The 19829-nt window shown below is 39.0% G+C and overlaps 1 protein-coding gene and 1 long non-coding RNA gene across 4 annotated transcripts in view; one reads left to right on the top strand and one right to left on the bottom strand.

Moving 5' to 3' along the window:
- Positions 1-19829, bottom strand: part of LOC127874693 (uncharacterized) — a 228251-nt gene that overhangs the window by 125640 nt on the left and 82782 nt on the right. The window lies entirely within an intron of this gene.
- LOC127874685 (ATP-dependent translocase ABCB1-like) overlaps positions 1-19829 on the top strand; it is an 82269-nt gene that overhangs the window by 43724 nt on the left and 18716 nt on the right. For all 3 annotated transcript variants that reach the window (XM_052419183.1, XM_052419182.1, XM_052419184.1), the window contains 6 exons: positions 3965-4065; positions 4266-4406; positions 4899-5055; positions 6076-6153; positions 7178-7297; positions 19632-19734. In XM_052419183.1, coding sequence (XP_052275143.1) covers positions 3965-4065; positions 4266-4406; positions 4899-5055; positions 6076-6153; positions 7178-7297; positions 19632-19734 — 700 coding nt within the window. The remainder of the gene's footprint in view (positions 1-3964; positions 4066-4265; positions 4407-4898; positions 5056-6075; positions 6154-7177; positions 7298-19631; positions 19735-19829) is intronic.

The raw sequence follows: 19829 nt of genomic DNA on the forward strand, positions 1-19829 counted from the left end.
AAATATGAATGATAAAAATACTCTAATAGAAAGTAGCACTACCATTGAAAAAGAGCATTGTTTTTCTAATGAAATTGTAGTATTATTACAGAATCAACTTTGAATTTTAATTTCACTAATAGTGGATTACATGTTATTTGTTTAAACATTCATCACATATTACCAAAGATTGATGAAATCAAATATGTACTTTATAATTCGGATATTCACATATTAGCACTTATTGAAACATTTTTGAATGCTGAAATATTAGATAGTGATATACAAATTCCAAATTATAATATTATTCGCCGTGACAGAAACCATCGAAAGGGTGGAGGCATATTAATTTATATTAAAGATAACATACCATTCCAACATAGATTGGACTTGAACGTAAATTCGTTAGAATCAGTTTGAATTGAAATAATGTTTCCTCAAACAAAATCATTCTTAATAAACTTTGTATACAGACCATCGGATTCTACAATTGAATGGATATCGACATATGAATCTAATTTTAAAAACGCTTATAACTTAATGGATAAAGAATTTTATATATTAGGAGATTTTATCATAAATTTTCTTTCTGACAAAGATGTGTACAGTAATAATAAATGGTCTTCTTTTGTGATGACAAATGGACTCCAACAAATGGTCAGGCAATCAACACGAATAACAAAAACATCAAACCCTATAATTGATCATTTGTATACAAATCGTCCGGATCGAACCATGGAAATGTTTGTATCGTCCTATAGTATACGTGACCACTTTCCAGTGTGTTTCACGCGAAAGACACGTTATAAACTATCTAAAAACGCGCATCTAACAAAGGAATATAGGCAATTCAAAAATTTCAATGAATCAAACTTTCAAAATTATTTGTTAATGTCAAATGTAGTACATGTGGAAACAATAGCAGATCCAAATACTTCACTTAGTTATTTACTGAATAAAATTAATGAAGCGCTAAACGTTCACGCACCTATTAAAAACAACAAGAATAAAATCTGATCGTCTACCCAGTTGGTTTACAGCGGAAATTAGACAAGAAATCAAAATTCGCGATTGGTTAAAAAATCATCACAAAATAGATGAATACAAGAAACAGCGAAATCGTGTAACATTTCTAATAAGTAAAAGTAAAAGGCAGTTTTTTAACCAATCGGTGAAGGAAAATGCATCAGTTTAGCATCTATGGAATACGCTTAATGCTTTAACAAAACCACAAACTTCACTAACTCTTCCAGCAAAAAAAAAGATAAATAATAAATATATTGAAAATGTTGAAGATATCTTAGAAGAGTTTAACAATCATTTCATCAACATTTCCCATATAGTTTCGAAAAGAAAATATGACCCAAACATTTATCAAACTTTCAAAACATTTTTAGACAAAAAAATAGGAATGAATGTATTTGACATTCCTCAGATTACGATATTTGACGTTCGGAAAATAATAGACTCTCTCAAAATATCCAAAGCTGCCGGAATAGACAATATTGGCGCTAAAATTATCAAATATTGTGGGGATACCATTGTAGGTCCAATAACTTCTATTATTAATAATTGTATAAATGCTGGAATCTTTCAAATTAAAGATGAATATGTTTTGCCAATACATAAAGATGCAGATAAAAGTGATCTCAACAATTGTAGACCAATTTCTATTCTCCCAACAATTTCGAAGATATTTGAGAGACACATTACAAATCAACTTAAATCATATCTTGAAAAGCATGAACTACTCCACAGTTACCAATCTGGTTTCCGCCAAAATCATTCCTGTCAAACATCCTTGATTCGCCTTGTAGATTCTTGGTTACAGTATATTGATTCTGGTCGCATGGTTGGATCAATTTTCCTGGCTCTCCGGAAAGCATTCGATTTAGTCGATCATGACATTTTACTTGAAAAACTCAGCATGTACCATTTTTCTTACAATGCTCTTGCTTTGATGAAATCTTATCTTTCTAATAGAAGACAGTGTATTAAAATAGGTTCCAGAAAATCGTCGTTTCAATATATCAATACCGGTATACCACAAGGCTCTATACTTTGGCCAATTTTATTTCTTATTTACGTTAATGGCATCCCATTCTTCGTTAAAAACTCAACAATTGATCTTTACTTAGACGATTCAACATTACACGTATCGGATTATAACATTCATGATATGCAATTAAATTTGCAAAACGATTTGGACAGTATAGCAACATTGTGTTCCTTTAATAACATGTCGATTCATCCAAACAAAACTAAATGTATGCTTTTATCAAAAGCTAGTAGTTCTACTGGCAATCTTAGACTTAATAGTAATGGCATTATCCTTGAACAAACAAAATAATTTAATTTACTAGGAGTTACGATTGATGAGCATCTTACATGGCAATCTCAAATAAACAGTGTATGTCGTAAACTTAACTTTAAACTGGCCTTATTAAAACGAATTAACTATTTTATTAACTATGAAACAAAAAAAACTATTTTACAAGTCATATATATTAACGACTATGGATTATTGTTGCGCATTATGGTGTTCAGCAACACAGTCACACTTACGTAAAATACATTCGATACAAAAACGAGCTGCTAAAATAATACTGAATAAACCATATTCAACTCCTTCAGCTCCCTTATTCAAAGAACTTGGTTGGTTGACATTCAATAACAGATGTACTTTCCTAATTGGATCTATTGTTCATAAGTTTGTAATAGGCACAATGCCCTCTTATTTCAATAATGTTATTCATATCTCAAATAACAATGTGTACGCTCTTAGATCCATCACACACACTGATATATCATCTATTCAGTTTAAAACAAATTATGGAAAACGAGCGTTTTCGTTTCGGTCACGAACCATATGGAATTCAATTCCAATAAGCATCCGACAAGTGTCTTCGAATACTACATTCAAAATGAAATGTAAAGAATACCTACAAACAAATCATTGTTATATATGTATGCTCTTTTTTACTTTTTCTATGTTAATACTTTGTTGTGATGTGTCTGATGTGATTTATTTTGAAAGATTGATTTTTGTATCATATTTTGCATATTTTGTATTATCATAATCATCATTGTCATCATTATCATCGCCGTCGTCTTCGTCGACGTTGTCGGAATTGATAAGGAAGTTATTATAACATTTAACTGTATAGTTCATTTTATTTTTTCCCTTGTATGTTCGTATGCGTGTTTCAAAATATATACTTCTGTTTTGTTACTGAAGACCACATTGTAAAAAATAAATTCTTAATGTGAATTCTTCATGAAATAAAGTTATTATTATTATAATTATTATTATTTTTATTATTATAAGTAAGGAAACGTTAATTATCTATAGAGTAATCATAATAACTGTGAATATACATGTTGGGTGTATTTAAGGATAAATGATTTTAATTTCTTTATGTTTACACATGTACAGTTTCCAACATAAACATTTAAGGCAATTATTCATGTCTACTTCACAATATAAAAAATATTATAGCATAATACGTTAGTACTTGCTTATACTCGTAAATATGATTATATCCCCATAAGAATTACAATTTTTACGTTCTTACTATTAAATTGTGATGGTCGTAAAGTACTTCAACAATAATTTCTGCCATTCAAATGTCAATAAAATGTGTCTTGTTCTGTGAAAGCTGGTCATAATGCATGTGCGTAAAGTGTCGTCCCAGATTAGCCTGTGCTGTCCACACAGGCTAATCAGGGACGATACTTTCCGCTTTTATGGTAATTTTAGTTTCAAGGAAGTCCCTCCTTACCGAAAATCTAGTTTAAGCGGAAAGTGTCGTCCCTGATTAGCCTGTGCGAACTGCACAGGCTGGCTAATCTGGGATGACACTTTACGCACATGCAATAAGCCCAGTTTTATCAGAACGCGGCTCAAATGTTACCATGCTATGTTCGAGAGGTAACATATATTACATTATTCACTGATTTATGAAACACTTTCTTTTCCTCACAGACGGCGAGCGAATCCATAGAGAATATACGGACGGTGCATTCCCTTACTCGGGAGGCACATTTTTACCACAAATATACAACTTACCTAGAAAAACCCTACAGGTATGGTGTCACTCGTTGTTGTACCTTTTTTCGCCTACTTTCCCCCTAGTTTAATCATCATTTCCGCTTTGGCGTAAGCCGTTGTGTAGCGTAAGGAAGATATTTCTGTTCTTTGTCTGTAGAAATGTTAGCGAATATCAAATACGCATAAACAATAACCAGATATTCTCTATGATTTTATTATATTTGTTTCATTCCAGTACCAATCTGCGGATGACTCACCTGCAGGCGTTTGGGTTCGGTTTCTCGCAGGGGACCGTCTTCTTCCTGTACGCTGGCTGCTTCCGGTTTGGTGCCTACATGGTCAGCATTGGGGAGATGACCCCTCAGGATGTGTACAAGTAAGGGGCCAAAAAACGTGTTTACTGATAATCACGTCAATGTATCTATCTTTGATATTTTTATGTCCTTTCGCATTTGAGGCATCATCATGCATGTATGCGCTCTCCTCTCTTATTTACTTACTTGACTTCCGAAAGTTTACATAAATGTTAATTAAAGCTGAAATGTCAACCTATTTAATAATTTAGCATTAACAGATTTTCAATTTTGTTATGGTATTGTCTTGTGTATGGGGGGATGGGACTGAGCACAAAGAGAAATCCCACCTCTCCGGTATGGTGACCAAAAACGAATCTCACATGCGCCGGGAGCGGGATTGAACTCGGGTGAAGGCTCGTGTACCAACTTCTTCGCTAACGGACATTCCTCAAACGCAACCACTGTACAAGGTGTTACATGTATCGAACTGTCAGCAATTTAATGGCGTTCGAGATTCAGTGACCGTATTATCTAATGAAAGCAAGAATGTAATGATATCGTGTTTCTGACAGGGTGTTCTTCGCCATCGCTTTGACGGGGCTGGTCGTGGGCCAGGCCAGCTCATTCCTGCCGGACTATTCCAAGGCAGCCACTGCGGGGGGTCTCATCTTCAAGATCATCAATACCGTACCCGCCATAGACGTGGCCTCGGAGGCGGGACAACATCCGGTAACTATGGCAACATTATAAAATGACAGGTTAACAGTTTAACGATTTGACAATTTATTAACTTTTAAAAAAAGAATATCGTACTAATATACCGCAAAATTAATCTACCGGTACATACATAGTCACATGTTATAAAATATGTTCGTTTATTTACAGTTAATTAATTTTCAAGGGCTACACACGTAAACAGATGGAATAACTTGTAGTGATTTTGTTTTCGTTCAAATTTGTCTCTACAGGTGGATCATGTATTATTAAAAAATGAACTGATAGATAAATGTACTTGTTTGATTTGTTGAAAGAGAAGGCGATAGTTTTTTATTCAGGGTGGGGCTTATACTTTTTTTTAATCTTAAAGGTTATTATTATTTTCTTGTTGTTATAATTAATTTCTTCAATCCGTTGAATATATTGAGTTAAGGCATTCAAAGACTGTTAACCTTAAAAATGGTCAACTACATGCGAACTTTACCCTTGGACCATTTTTATTATTATTATTTTACACATTATTGAGCATATGATTACGGTACACGAATAGGCCCCTATTATATTTAAAAAAAAAAGAAACAACATCCAGCCACTCTGATGTTGTTGCATGATAAATGCAGCATTTATAATGTAAGGCGCACTCTGAGGAAACTGGACTTAATACATGAGCGTAAAGTGCCGCCCCAGATTAGCATGTGCAGTCCGCACAGGCTTCTGTGGGAAGACACTTTCCACCTTGACTGGATTTTCTTTGTGAGGATATTTAATTTAAACGAAATATTCATTTAAAAAATAAAAACGGACCGCGTCATCCAGCTTGTACATGTATGCACTGCTTATGGTAATCTTGGACTATACTTCGCACATTAATTTCGCTAGCTTTCCCAGAGCGCGGGTCAATTATTATTTCGAGTTTGTATTTACTTTGGTACACATATTCATACGAACAATATATACATGTACGTTAAATTATTGAGGATCGCACATAAGAATAGCATGCGTCTAATATTCTGTTTATTCTAATTATTGCAGTCAAACATATCGGGGTCCATTCATTTCAAAGACGTCCACTTTAAGTACCCGATGAGGCCGGATGTCGCCGTGTTAAAGGTAAGAGTTTCGTGTGTATGTATTTTCCTCTACAAGAGTGTTAATGTGTGTATTCTGACTTGTATGGGGTTCTTCCGTGCCCGAAGCTACATTATGTGGAAACCTAGAGTGTTCCCTGGCCTTCATAAACACTGATCTCTATTATTGGATTGGACATTCTGATCGGCGGATACAGGCGTTGGCGTGCAGATATCGCCGCCATACCAATCTGGTCTTTCCTGGGTTACTTGGGTTACCCGAATTTTACCCTTTACCCCTAATAAACGCACTTTGACATGTTTGTAGTCCCTTTGAAAATCTAATTTGATTTAAGTTTTAAAGGCTTCATTTCCAACCTAAAGATACTGATGAGCAGCAAACAGCATAAAACCTGAACAGACTGCGAGTTACTTGCAGGCTAGTCTGTTTGTTTTGCTGATTGCAAAAGCAACTTTCACTTTGCTTCTGATGGGGAAAGGGTAAATGCACATTTTAAGCCATTAATTGAGAACCGTCCAATTTTAATGAATCAGCAGTAGGGGAGAATGGCTGTAAAAAAGAATTTCAAGACCGACCCACACATTCATTATGTGGACGGGCCACGGATCGAACCAGCAATCCAATAATCCATGAATAGCAGGTCCGACAATCAAATTTTATAAGACTTAATTAATTGCACATTATAATTCGTTTACAGTCAGTTGGTCAGAGGAATTTCCAGTCAATTCGTGCCCTTAGAAAAACTGCATGATTATTTACCAAACATTGAATGATTTAAGTCGATAGAACTATATGACCGTTTTAGATTATTGTTTAAATGTGAGATCTAATTATGTTAGTTTACATTAAGCAAAAACAATTATAACGCATTTAAATTCGATTGGTGAAAAGAGTTTCCTGTCCCTGATTTTTATATTTAGGCAACCGATACATATTTTACCTAATAATATATTTATAAACCTTGTCCATATAATGTTTTCCGAAGTTTTAAAAAACATATAACATTATATAAATTCGCTATTTTCATCGCATGTTATCGTGACAGGGTATCAACATACGGGTGGAGCCCGGACAGACGGTGGCCCTCGTGGGTCCCAGTGGGTGTGGCAAGTCGACCACGGTGTCGTTGCTGCAGCGCTTCTATGACCCCGAGCGAGGAACCATTGTAGGTATTCATGTTAACAATGGTCATATGTTGACCGAGGCTTGCCCACTTGTACTGTTCTTCATAGCTAACAATTTCTTAACTCTTTACCACTAAGATACGTATTTTGACGAATTTGCAGTCCCTTAGAAAGTTAAATATAACTTAAGACCTTTCTTACTCGATTCAAGTTTTAACGTCTTAATTTCCAACTCTTAGTTGCTGATGAGCAGCAAACAGCATAAAACCTTAACATACTGTGTGTTACTCGCAGGCTGTTCTGGTTTCATTCTGTTTGAACATAGCCATGTTCACTTGGCCTCTGTGTGGGAAAGGGTTAAATGAACCATGGCGTGACCATCGCTTTTGAAGGCTAAATTATGCAGAACAAGTTTATTTATGAGCTGTTTTTTACATGGATAAATTCACGGAAGATAACAACATCTATGTGCGTTATGAAATTACCACGATTATCACTCACCACTGGTCTTTTTTTTTAAACAACTGGCCGAAGTAGTATAGACTTATAGTTGTTGTTTTTTATTTCGTTTCTATTATTGACTATGAACATACATAAGTCCATAGATCATTAATTGCTCATTAATTAATTAAAGTGTGTTTGTTATATTCACGTAGATTAAACATATATGTATCACATCTGGTTTAAGCTTTGGTAATCCAGGTAGTATTTCTGTAAAAGTAGATGAGTGTTGTATAGATCGTTGTTTGTGTGAGACATGTTTTTCCGGGTATTCGGTTACTATCATTTTTTTCTCACATTACTATCATATTAACGAATCATGATGGTTCTTTAATTGATGTGGCAACTTAATACTATACACGAAGAACGATCTTAGTTTGAAACTGTTCCAAAGTTGTCGATAACGTTCTTCATAACGTTAATCATAACGTTGTTCATTACTCTCCGGTCCGCTACATATATTTGTTCTCCGAGCTAATACTATATTAATCCATTACACTAAAAAATATCCTACTCTAAAACCGTAAGGGCCAGCGGTTAAATATTGTTTGTGTATCATCATAGATGGGTCCTCTAACAAGTTGGTTAAAATCATGCCCCGAGGTCAAAACTGGCCGCGAAACAGGAGTCACAAGATTTATACAGATTAACAATGGTATTACTATGAAACGTCTCATCTCAAAAACAGCAAATGGCAAGGTGGTTTAATTTTTATGTGTAACCTCATATGTTCATCCTCTATATGTATATGATATTTATTTTTTTCTGGTATCATATACATATACATACATTCTTATAGTTGATGTGTTATTTCGTGAAGTCAGTTCCTGCTCTTAAGGCCATCTCTTTGGCATTGGTTTTATCTCTTGTGGAAGAATGCAACATTACATATTAGATCGTCAAGAAGCCAATGTTTTTGTTAATGTAACAGAGTGTATATGTCAAAACCAATCGCTTAATGTCGTTTTTGATTTGATTGGATGGAACGGTTCTCGTCACACAGACAAAACATCGATTTGCTTAAACAAAACTCCAAGTCACAACTTATAAATGTCCTCATGTTTCAAAATGGCTTGTAGTTGTATGTTTCTGTTCATTTTCGGATGAATTAATCTTCGCCGAATCGCATTTGATTGTCCCTGATTTCTCCATGTATATAACAAACTTGCGGTCCTAAGCGCCATCTTAGAAGTATAATTTGCTCGTTAATTAACGCATATAACAAGAGGTAGCCACGCCCGATGGGATCGCATAAACTGTTATTGCTAATTATCACTTTAAAATCTACTCAGAAACACAAATTCTAAGGTGTTTTATGCCCATGTGGTCAAAAGTAGCCCTGTCTGAGATTTTGTGCGAAATGTTCTGTATTGAATTATAAATCATAATAACTTTTGTAACGTTAAAGGGATCTTTTCACGCTTTGGTAAATTGACAAAATTGAAAAAAGTTGTTTCAGATTCGTAAGTTTTCGTTTTAGTTATGATATTTGTGAGGAAACAGTAATATTGAACATAAACCATGCTCTAATATAGCCATTATATGCATCTTTTGACGATTTTAAAACCTAAAAATTATAAAGCGTTGCAACGCGAAACGATTGAATAATTTGGAGAGTTCTGTTTTTGTCGTTAAATTTTGTGAAACTACGAAGATTGCTTATATAACGTATAAAATACGTCAAGAATGTGTACACGGCGGAATAGCTCAGTAGGCTAAAGCGTTTTTACTTCAGGACTCTGGCAGGACTCCAGGGGTCACTGGTTCGAAACCTGCACCGGGCAATGTTCTTTTCCTTTTTTTATTTTTTTTCTTGATTTTTTACTGGAGCTTTTATGATCCAAAGTTTACATTTATCAATATAAAGCATTTAATGAATAAGTTAAAAAAATGCCAAAATCTGTGAAAAGGCCCCTGAAGTAAATATTGGTAGTACTTACCTAAAATAAAGATGTCTCTTGTTCCAAGATCCCGCAGGACAGGTTTGGAGACACAAATACACAAGATGAATACAGATACAAAAAGTAGACGTCCGTCCAGATGTAAGGCTACAGTATGACTGCTGATTATCTGCATTCGTTTCCGGTCAATCGATTAGTCTCTGCCGTACTGTTCCGGTTACACACCAGTAAATTTACCACACTCCTCCCCATTTTATCCAACGGGAAAGAGCCATAGAGTCCTTTTTCAGTCTTGGTAACTTGTTACTTCATCAAAAATTTGGCCTACACTAAAGTTCCGGGCCCTGGTGATACTTTATTTTGTATTCAATTCTGCAATGCTCCATTAATTGTCCACTAAAACAGACTAGAGGAGTAAATTGTGCCCAACATATAGTTTTTCTTTAAACTTATAATTAACAACGGAGTTTTTCCAAACTTTCACTTCCATTCATTGTCTATACACTTCAGTTGTGATCCTTTCTGTTAAAATTAGTGTCCTAAACATTAAAATATTAAAACTCCATATTCAAAATTCAATAATTGGCCACACGAATGTCATATTACATTATGCTATTTATAGCCCAAACAGTTGAGTGGAATTCCTCAAAGTGAGCTGACACACATCCCGGACCTCACTATCCCGATATGACGCAATCACGTTGGCGACGTCCCCTAAAAAGGATGGAGTGCACATCCGAGCCCCAGCTGGTCGAAAGTATGGCGAGTCAGTTTCGATCAACAGCCTGTTCGCCGGGACCCTCCGGACTGCCTGCTTCTGCGCCTCCGTGAAAAGCCGGGCTTGTCCTGAATAACTAAAGAAACAGTTAGGGAATGCCTTACACCAGCTGATCACTACCTCTTGCGCGCCGGTGAAACAAAAATACAGCATCACTTTCTGCGTCCGAGCAACATTGGGCTTTAATAATTCCAGACACTCCAGATAGAGCACTCCGGACTGCCGATCATCCCCATCCCGGATATGAAGGATGATTGGTTGACAAGGGGATGACAATTCTAATATCCTTGTGAGAACTTCCTCCTGTAGCCCCCAAGTATCTGCTGGCTCGGTTCGATCCAACCCAACTTCTCCCAATGCCACTACTCGTTCATTCCTCAGGAGTTGTTTTAAATGACGGTAGAGCTCAGGGTTGAATCTTGCCGCTTTCCGGGGATGTAATCCCACCGCGACACCAAACCCAGCCTGAGCCGGGAAGGATGTCGGGTAGGTCTCGGGGTCACAATAGATCAGGACACCTCCTACCACATCCACTTCAACTTGGGGTCTGATCCCCACATCTGCATCCAGAATGGTCCGGATTTCTGAGTAATATGGCATACCCAACTTCACTAGAGACCGGTCCAGGTGAAAATGAGAATCGAAGGCCGCAATCCTGGTCGTTACTGGTCGTCCTGACGCTTGGGATGTGCTCCCCCTAGCCAACGAGAGGTTTGCCTGTCCGGACACTGCCATATACTCCCTAACAGACATGTTCAGTATATTAGAAACAGCATGAGCCGTTACACGTCCTACAGGGTCCGTCACTGCCACAACCGGGGGTGTCGGGGTACTTGGATGCTCCACTTCAGGGATTTGAACAGGTAATCCAGCCGCAGCATGAGCCGTTCCACGTCTTACAGGTTCCGTCACTGCCACAACCGGGGGTGTCGGGGTACTTGGATGCTCCACTTCAGGGACTTGAACATGTAACCCAGCCGCAGCCGGGACGGTACTAGAGGTACGCGGACTGTCCAGGTTGAAGAAGTACACTTGCCGATCCTTTGGAATATGTTTCAGTAGACCGACAAGGACACGCCAATGAGCAAGAAGAGCCTGCGAGTTTAGACGTTGGATGTCGAAATCCACTTCCGGCCATCCTGATTGACGAGCGAACTCGGACAACCACTGTCTATCCACATCAGATAGAGACACCTCCGCGTTGATGCCTAAGTCATTCTTTTGGGCAAAATCTAGCAGGGCACCAAGCCGATCATCTCCGACGAGTTGTAGAGCGAGCCATCTAAGCCCTCGCAACCGAGCTACCTGCCAGGCCGGATTCGCCAAATTGCCTAGCTGGAGTCGCCCAGGAAGGTGCCTCTGGTAGACGTGTCTGCTTAGATGGCGAGAATCTGACGTACATCCCATTAACGGACAACGGGACGTTCGCTTCTTTTTCATGGGCTCTTCCATGCGGCTACCGAGTCTAGTCCAGACTGAGGGTTTCAGGATTTTCCTCACCGGCACACACTCTGGCACGACTGGTGTCGATTCAGCTGGTTCCTCCCTCATCGGATAACTCCTTTTCCGTGGCTCCCTCACACCATAGGAACTATTGGTAAACACCTGGGTAGGAATTACCAATGGTGCCAGGTTCCCAGCCTCGACCGGGACCCTAGCTACCCCAGCATTAGAGGCTCCAACCGAAATCGGAGTCCCCTCCACCGGAGCACGTCCTTCCTTGATCAGTGGGGTATCTTCGCACTGCCCCATATCCTCAACGACGTAGAACTCTCCCACTTCATCCAACGCCGCGAAGAAAGAAGAAGTTGATGGATCTTCTTCTGGCGCTATAACCGAAAGCACTTCGGTCTCCATGGGCAGCTCTTCGTCGTCTCCTGAAGCCTCTTCCACCTTGATTGCTCCCAGCGACACAGTTGCCGGGACCCTCAAAGCTGTGGCCGGTAGAGCCGGAAATCCGGACTGTAATCCCGAAAAAGTCTTCGGTCGTCCAGTTGTCTTCCGTACCGTACCTCCTCTTTGACGAGCATTCAGCGACACTCCTAGGCAAGTTTTCTTGGCCGCAGGTTTGCCGAACGCCTTCGCCACGAATTCTTTCGAGCAGATTACATCTGCATGGTACCAGAGCTCAGAAACAAAACGATTCTTGCGCTGCTTAACCGCAATATCATATTGCCCCTTGATGAGCTCTTGAATCTTCTCCTGTGGCAACCTTGAGGAGTGAACCTGTCCCAGGGCATGCACTAGCTCCCTTGCCGTGCCATACAGGAGTTTGCCTTCGGAGTTGGCTACCTCCACCTCCTGTATCACCCGGGCCTTCTTCTCCAAAACCTCCCTCCACCCTCGTTTGGAACTATCTGTTGCCGAGCCGGAGTCAGACATGCTAAAACAAATAACTACATTTTACAACTAAATTTTTAAGTATATCATTCACTATCGAGAGTAAGCCTTCAACAATTTGGACACTTATATTTCCTTATCCTCACACCTTCTTCCTCACTCACATTCACACATCTACCATGAAACCACTCATCACACCAATCGCACTGAATCATGAACGAACCGTCATTTGGCTGTCTACACACACAATAGGTTACATCACTGTCAACAGCTAAGTGTCCAGTCGGTCGGTCAATTTCCTGACTTGGGAGATAAGTTACCTGACAGATTTTCAAACGATCACGCTTCCTTGTTTTGACCACATTCTTATGCAAGAAAATAACTAAATAAAATAATATTAAGATACAACACAGTTTATTTTCCGTTTCTTGTTCTATGTGTGTGACATTTAAGTGACATGTATTTAATGTTTTTGATATCCGTCACATTGTTGACTGATTGCGATCATTTAACAATGCAGAGCGTGAAAGACGGCTAAAGTGTGAATTCTGTAAGTATGCATGTATAGATAAGAAGATAATTATTAGCCGTGTCACCATCCCCGGTCCGTTCTATTTAACCAATAGTTTGTATTATTTCACTTTCTAGTGTGCGATATCCAGCATATTGACCGGATCACCCATGGATAGTTGGTATTATTTCGTTTTCTAGTGTGAAGTATCCAGCATATTGACCGGATCAACCATGGATAGTTTGTATTATTTCGCCTTCTAGTGTGAAATATCCAGCATATAGACCGGATCACCCACCTTGTTTATAACCTCCTTCGTATTGACTATACCCGGATCCCATATTTCCCTAGTCTTGTCATGTCCTTTATTCCATGTTTTTGTTAAGAGGATCACATCATCTACGTCCTCCAAATCAAGATCCAGGCGATACTTGTTACACTCACCCACGATGGTTTCCCTGGCCAAAACATCATGATTGCCATTCTTTGCACCTGCCCTATGATTAACCATCTTTGTCCTGAACTCCATGCTACTTTGCTCCAGCTCTTGCTCTTTGAGAAAGAGGTCTGCTCTGGGAGTGTTCAGTGTGATGATGAGTTTGTCCAGCTGCACTTGCCCCCCTACCGGAGCCTTCTGTAACTCAGTGGCCGGACTGGCTGACTCACTGACCCTCGCTTGGTCTCCACTAGCAGCCTTTATCTGAGCCTTGTATCCACTGACTACCTCCTGATGGTCTGCTACATGTTCTTCAGCCTTCTCCTGCGCACTGGTCTGAGGCTGAGTCTGCATCTCAGCTTCATCTTTCTCATGGTACGCAGCCAACTGGGCAAGACTATCATCTGACATGTGACCAGCTTCACCTACCGGTCTCTCGTATTCCTCCTTCTGTCTATCGGCCTCAACCTGCATCTGATGGACCAACATATCCAACTCACTTCTATCCAGAATTGTGTGGTTGTGTTGTTCATTCATCTTTCTGAAATTTTCCTCACTTTGTGCCAGTCTCGTTTGCAGTTGGTTATTTTCTCGTTCCCTATTCTGGAAGTCATTGCCCTGCTTCTGCAGGTTCTCCTTCTCCACTTTCACTTTGTTCTCCGTCAGTCTCGACTTCCTCTTAGCAATGGCCTCTGACTTCTTTGCTTTCAAACGCTTGAAGATTGCACGAGCTTTCGCCAACTGATTAACTCGGGCTTTCTCCAACTGATTTGTTGAAGCTTTCTCCAACCGTTCAATGCATTTCTTCAGCTGCATGTTTTCGTGACCAAGTGATTGTGCCTCTGACCTTGACCTTAAGATTTCTCCATCTTTTCTCTCCATCTCCTCATGCACTTGCTGCTTCATCTCTGCAATAGCTATCTGTCTGTCTTTCTTTAACTGTTCTATCATCTCCTGTGCCTGTTGTACCTGCTGCTGTAATTTACTCTCGATGGAACTCTGCAGTTTTTGAAACTGGGCTTGCAGCTCCCTTAATTCTTGGTCAACGCGTGCTTTATCAGTGAGCATAGCCGCCTGCTGTTCTTTGCTCTCTTTCAAGAGTTCTATTATCCCTACTTTGTCTTCTATTTCCTGGTTGACTTTCACCACCAGGTCTCTCTTTGCCTGCTGTTCCATGGCTATCTGTTTTTTCATCTCCGAGATACGTCGGGAAGCGCGGTCTTGACACTGAATCATCGTCGACTTTAACTTATCTCGTTCTTGTACCACGTCTTTGTATACGCCCATCAGGTCCCTCTTAGAGACGTTGTTCAGGTCCATCCCAATCTCATCCATCTCTGACTGTAGATCAGATGAGAGGCTGTCCTGCATATGACTGAAACTCATGTTGGTGCGGAATGATCCCCTGTTTGTCGCAGAGCAGATGGATGAAGTGCTGGCCCGAGACGTGACATTACCTGCCCTTGTCTGATTGTTGGGTGAATGAACAGGTATATCAATTTGCTGCTTCACAGGTACTCTGGCCGGGCTGACTTCCACAGACTGATTAGCCGTAACATAGCCAGACGAATAAAAACTGCTGAACTTGTTACTGTCTTCAGGGACTGCTTTTGTTTTCGGCGTGCTCTCTGCGAGTGGGAGGTCACCCTCTTTAATCTCAGCTGTTTCGGGGAGTTCCTGGCAACCAAAACGCCTCTCTAATTTCTCCATGATTGCGTTGTAGGTAATATTTGGTGTCTTATCGGTAATAAGTGTATGGTAATCCCTCGCCGTGTCAGTGAGACACAAGCACAAATAATCCTTCTTCTCCCTTTCACTCCAATCATTCACCACCACATAGCGGTTAAACTTGCTTTTAAACGACTTCCAACTACCCTTTCCACTATACACAAGTGTCTTTGGTTGTTGGGTCAACCTTTGTCGTCTGTCATCATGTCGGTGGGTTCGACCAGCATTATTCTCTCGTTCGGGAACGATGACGCCCTTAATTGCCGGTTGAACATTGGGTTGTACATTTGTACCTGCAGGTAAAACATTAAGTTGTACACTTGTGTCTGACGGTTGAACATTTGTTTGTACATTTGAGCCTGCCGGTTGAACATCTGTACCTGCCGGTGCGAATCCATGGTTTGTTACACCAGATTGTATTCTGATCCCTTGGTGCCCCTCCATATTAGTGAAAGGCTGTAACTGTCCTTGGGCCGGGTACCACTGCGGATAAGGGTTCCACCTGTATAGCGACCCATTTTGTGGCGGTCCTTCCTGCCATGGTGGGAACTGCAATGGTTGTCCAGGGTATGGCTGTTGGATTTGTGGGTACGGACCAGTTGGTTGCACAGATGGGTACTGGTAAGGAAATGGTTGTTGTGATTGTGAAATTGGTCGTGTCTGTACTTGAGTTGGTTGCGCTGACGGGTACTGATGAGGAAATGGTGTTTGTTTTTGTACATTTTGTTGCAATGGTTTCATTTCCTCAAAATAAGCTGAACCTAAATCAATAGTTCTCTCAGCAATGGTCCGTCAATGTCAATTTACTGTCCAAGTTTAGTCAAGTATTTAAAATGAAGTACACCACACACACACATTTGCAATTTAAATAGATATGTAAAACTGGTCAATTATTAAATATTCCTGACGCACAAATACTTTTAATTTCTAAATTTATCACACTCACACCCCACCATACAATCAATAAATACTCTTTCTCCACCCAATAAAAAATGGGAGCAAATGAGCACAAGTGTAATAAAACAAATTAATGGCCATCACCATTCAAATAACATATACTAGAAAATGTAACACCCAGTATTTGGTACCGGGTATTTGTTCTTTGTGATTGTGATTATTAATAGGGTCAAGTATAAATATTGTTCAATAGTGTGTGGTTATCTAAATGACTCAAGTGTAATAATATTAAATTGTTGAAAGGAATAGGTTTCAATCACGCACAATACTAAATAGTAAATCTATTTCTCAACCTAATAAAAATGAACACACAAAAATGGAATCAAATAGACATAAATGTTATAAAGCAAATGGCCATAAACACCAAAAATTTATGTATCCAAAATATAACACCCAGTATTTAATGCCGGGTATTATAGCCGTAGATAACTCTCAGTATTGATAGAGACCTAGTATGAATATCCATTTAATGGTATGCAATTATTTTAATGACTCCAGGATAATAGGCAACTATTACAGGAAATGGATTGGGTTTATACCTATAACCTCAACTCAACCAGACACTGCCGGTAAAGTATGATGCAGGTTATGCGCAATCCCCAGCGTTGCCGGAGAACCGATAGTCTCTCTGCTCACTGCGACTTCGCGATCCCCAGCGATGCCGGAGAACCGATAGTCCCTCTGCTCACTGCGACTGCTTGACCGCAATGCACGTCTCCTCTGTACCCTCAAGGCCAGATACCTCCGGGTGCAAGAACTCGTGCACTGGCTAGGTTAGAACACAACTAATGTAGAAATAAAGACATTAAATTATTATTCTCCAAAAACAATTCATGGCAAAGTTTTTAATCACACTGATAGCACTGGCTTGAAAATAAACTGAAATACTTTCAGTGTATTTGGTTTTCTATACTTGATTATTTATTAATTGCTTTAGAGCAAATACGGTATTGCTACAGGTGCGCTCTTTAGGAAGTAGAAAAGCTTTACGGTAAACCAAAATATACTTGTAATATATCCAGTCGTTCAGAAAATTTACAGTTTTAACTATGCATACACCAGTAATGATACTAATATGTGATGAAGCAATAAAGCAAGTTGACAATAATTGTAATATTCTTACAATGAAATGAAAATGACACTATTTCCTAAGTATTTATTTTTTTTTTCAAAAAAAATAAAATAAAATAAACAATACAGGTTGAAATAAACTGCAATTGCTATTGCACTCTAATGTCAACTAGCGCAACTAATTACAATTATTAGTTACACTTAATATCAGTGAACAATAGATGCAATTGCTGGAATTCCAATTACCGGAAAGTAAACAATGGAACGATTTCCGTTTCCGGTTTGCTCATGGCAACAACCAATGAAAAATGGGGTATCCCGAGCTATTTATAGATGGTTGTTAAATCCGGGAAATTTAAAAACTCCCAGTGAAATATCAATAATTCTAATGAAAATACGTCTCAAAAGAATAAATCTTCAAACTTTCAGATAAACTAAAGATGGGTTTTACTAATGCATGAAAGTACACGTACTTTCACTGTTTAATAGTGAATTCAGTCCAGAAACTACTCTGAAACCATGTAACTATTCCAGACTAGTGAAATGACAGATTAATTCACATAATTACTAGACTAAATGAACAATTGTACAAGGCAATCGTCAATAATGACTGACGACACGTGCAAAAACAAAATGGCGGACAATTTTCCGCGAAAACCTAAATCGCAAAAATATCACAAATATCAAAATATTGTTGCACTTTCATAAAATGCAAAATTAAACGTCACTATTGTGCAGCTTCTGCACAATCTTGACAACAAAATGAGTCATACCACAGCGGAAACAATTATAAAATCAAACCACAAAGGCGGGTATATTCCCGCAAAGGTTCAATTTTTGGAACTGCGAAAGTTGCAAAAATTATTGCTCGCAGCGCCAGTGAAGTAAATATTGGTAGTACTTACCTAAAATAAAGATGTCTCTTGTTCCAAGATCCCGCAGGACAGGTTTGGAGACACAAATACACAAGATGAATACAGATACAAAAAGTAGACGTCCGTCCAGATGTAAGGCTACAGTATGACTGCTGTTTATCTGCATTCGTTTCCGGTCAATCGATTAGTCTCTGCCGTACTGTTCCGGTTACACACCAGTAAATTTACCACACCCCTTTAAGAACATTTGGGGCAGTATTTAATTAATGTAATAATCGAAATTTGTATTAACGCAATAAACCAAATTTCATACAATCTTCGATAAGCAGTCACACCTAGATCATCATTTTGTTGCCTCGGATTATCAAACATCAATAAGTACCGGACACGAGTATTTGTTTACCTTGTTTGTCAAAACATCGGTCAATTCCGTATGTATTCGTTATGTGTCCTTTGCATACGTCATGTTTACGCTGCAGTTGTTAGACACGTGACTTTGCACACGGCACATCATAGTTTGCACGCGTTATAATCAACCTATGTTGTTTTTTCGTAAGTAGTCTCGTACAGCCGGATAGTAGGGGTCATAATTTCTTGCTGTCGCGGGCGGGGCCCGTTGGGGGTCTTCGCCTTTATCTTAAATTTTACAAAGATTTGAAAACGTTGTGTTGAGTTTAATAAGCATAAATAAAACGTAAACAAATCTTAAATGGACTTTGTCTACGTTAATGTCATTGCGTTATGCACAAACTATGCTACACTTTTAAAAAGCGTTTCCAAAAAAAAAAATGCATATAACTAGGGTAGTTGTTATGTGACTGATTGCGGTCCATAGCAAACATTGTTCCAATCCTTCCATGGATTGGAAGCTTAAATGAAACACTCTAGTCCTCCGGGATATCTGAACCTGAATTGAACGAGCCACATCAACTCTTATTTTTTCTCTATTTCAACCAACGGAACATGACGTTGTTCCATGTTATTAGCCATATCCGTTTGAGCCGTGCTCTGTGAAAAGGTGGTTTAATGCATGTGCGTAAAGTGTCGTCCCAGAGTAGTCTGTGCAGTCCGCACAGGTTAATCAAGGACGACACTTTCCGCTTTTGATACTTATTTTTTTTACAAAAATTATCTTTAGCAAGAATCCATTGTCGGCGGAAAGTGTCGTCCCTGATTAGCCTGTGCGGACTGCAAGGCTAATCTGGGACGACGCTTTACGCACATGCAATAAACCCCTTTCTTACAGAGCACGGCTAATTTAATAATTGCTTTATCAGGAGTTGGACGGTACAAATATCAAGAACATCAACCTGAAGAGACTCCGCTATCTGATCAGCGTGGTCAGCCAGGAACCAATCCTGTTCGACTGCAGTATTAAAGGTACATAGCGTGGTCAGTCTGGAACCAATCCTGTTCAACTGCAGTATTAAAGTCACATAACGTGGTCAGCAAGGAACCAATCCTGTGCGATTGCA

The sequence above is a fragment of the Dreissena polymorpha genome, chromosome 3 (genome assembly GCF_020536995.1).
Source record: "Dreissena polymorpha isolate Duluth1 chromosome 3, UMN_Dpol_1.0, whole genome shotgun sequence".
NCBI lineage: Eukaryota > Metazoa > Mollusca > Bivalvia > Myida > Dreissenidae > Dreissena > Dreissena polymorpha.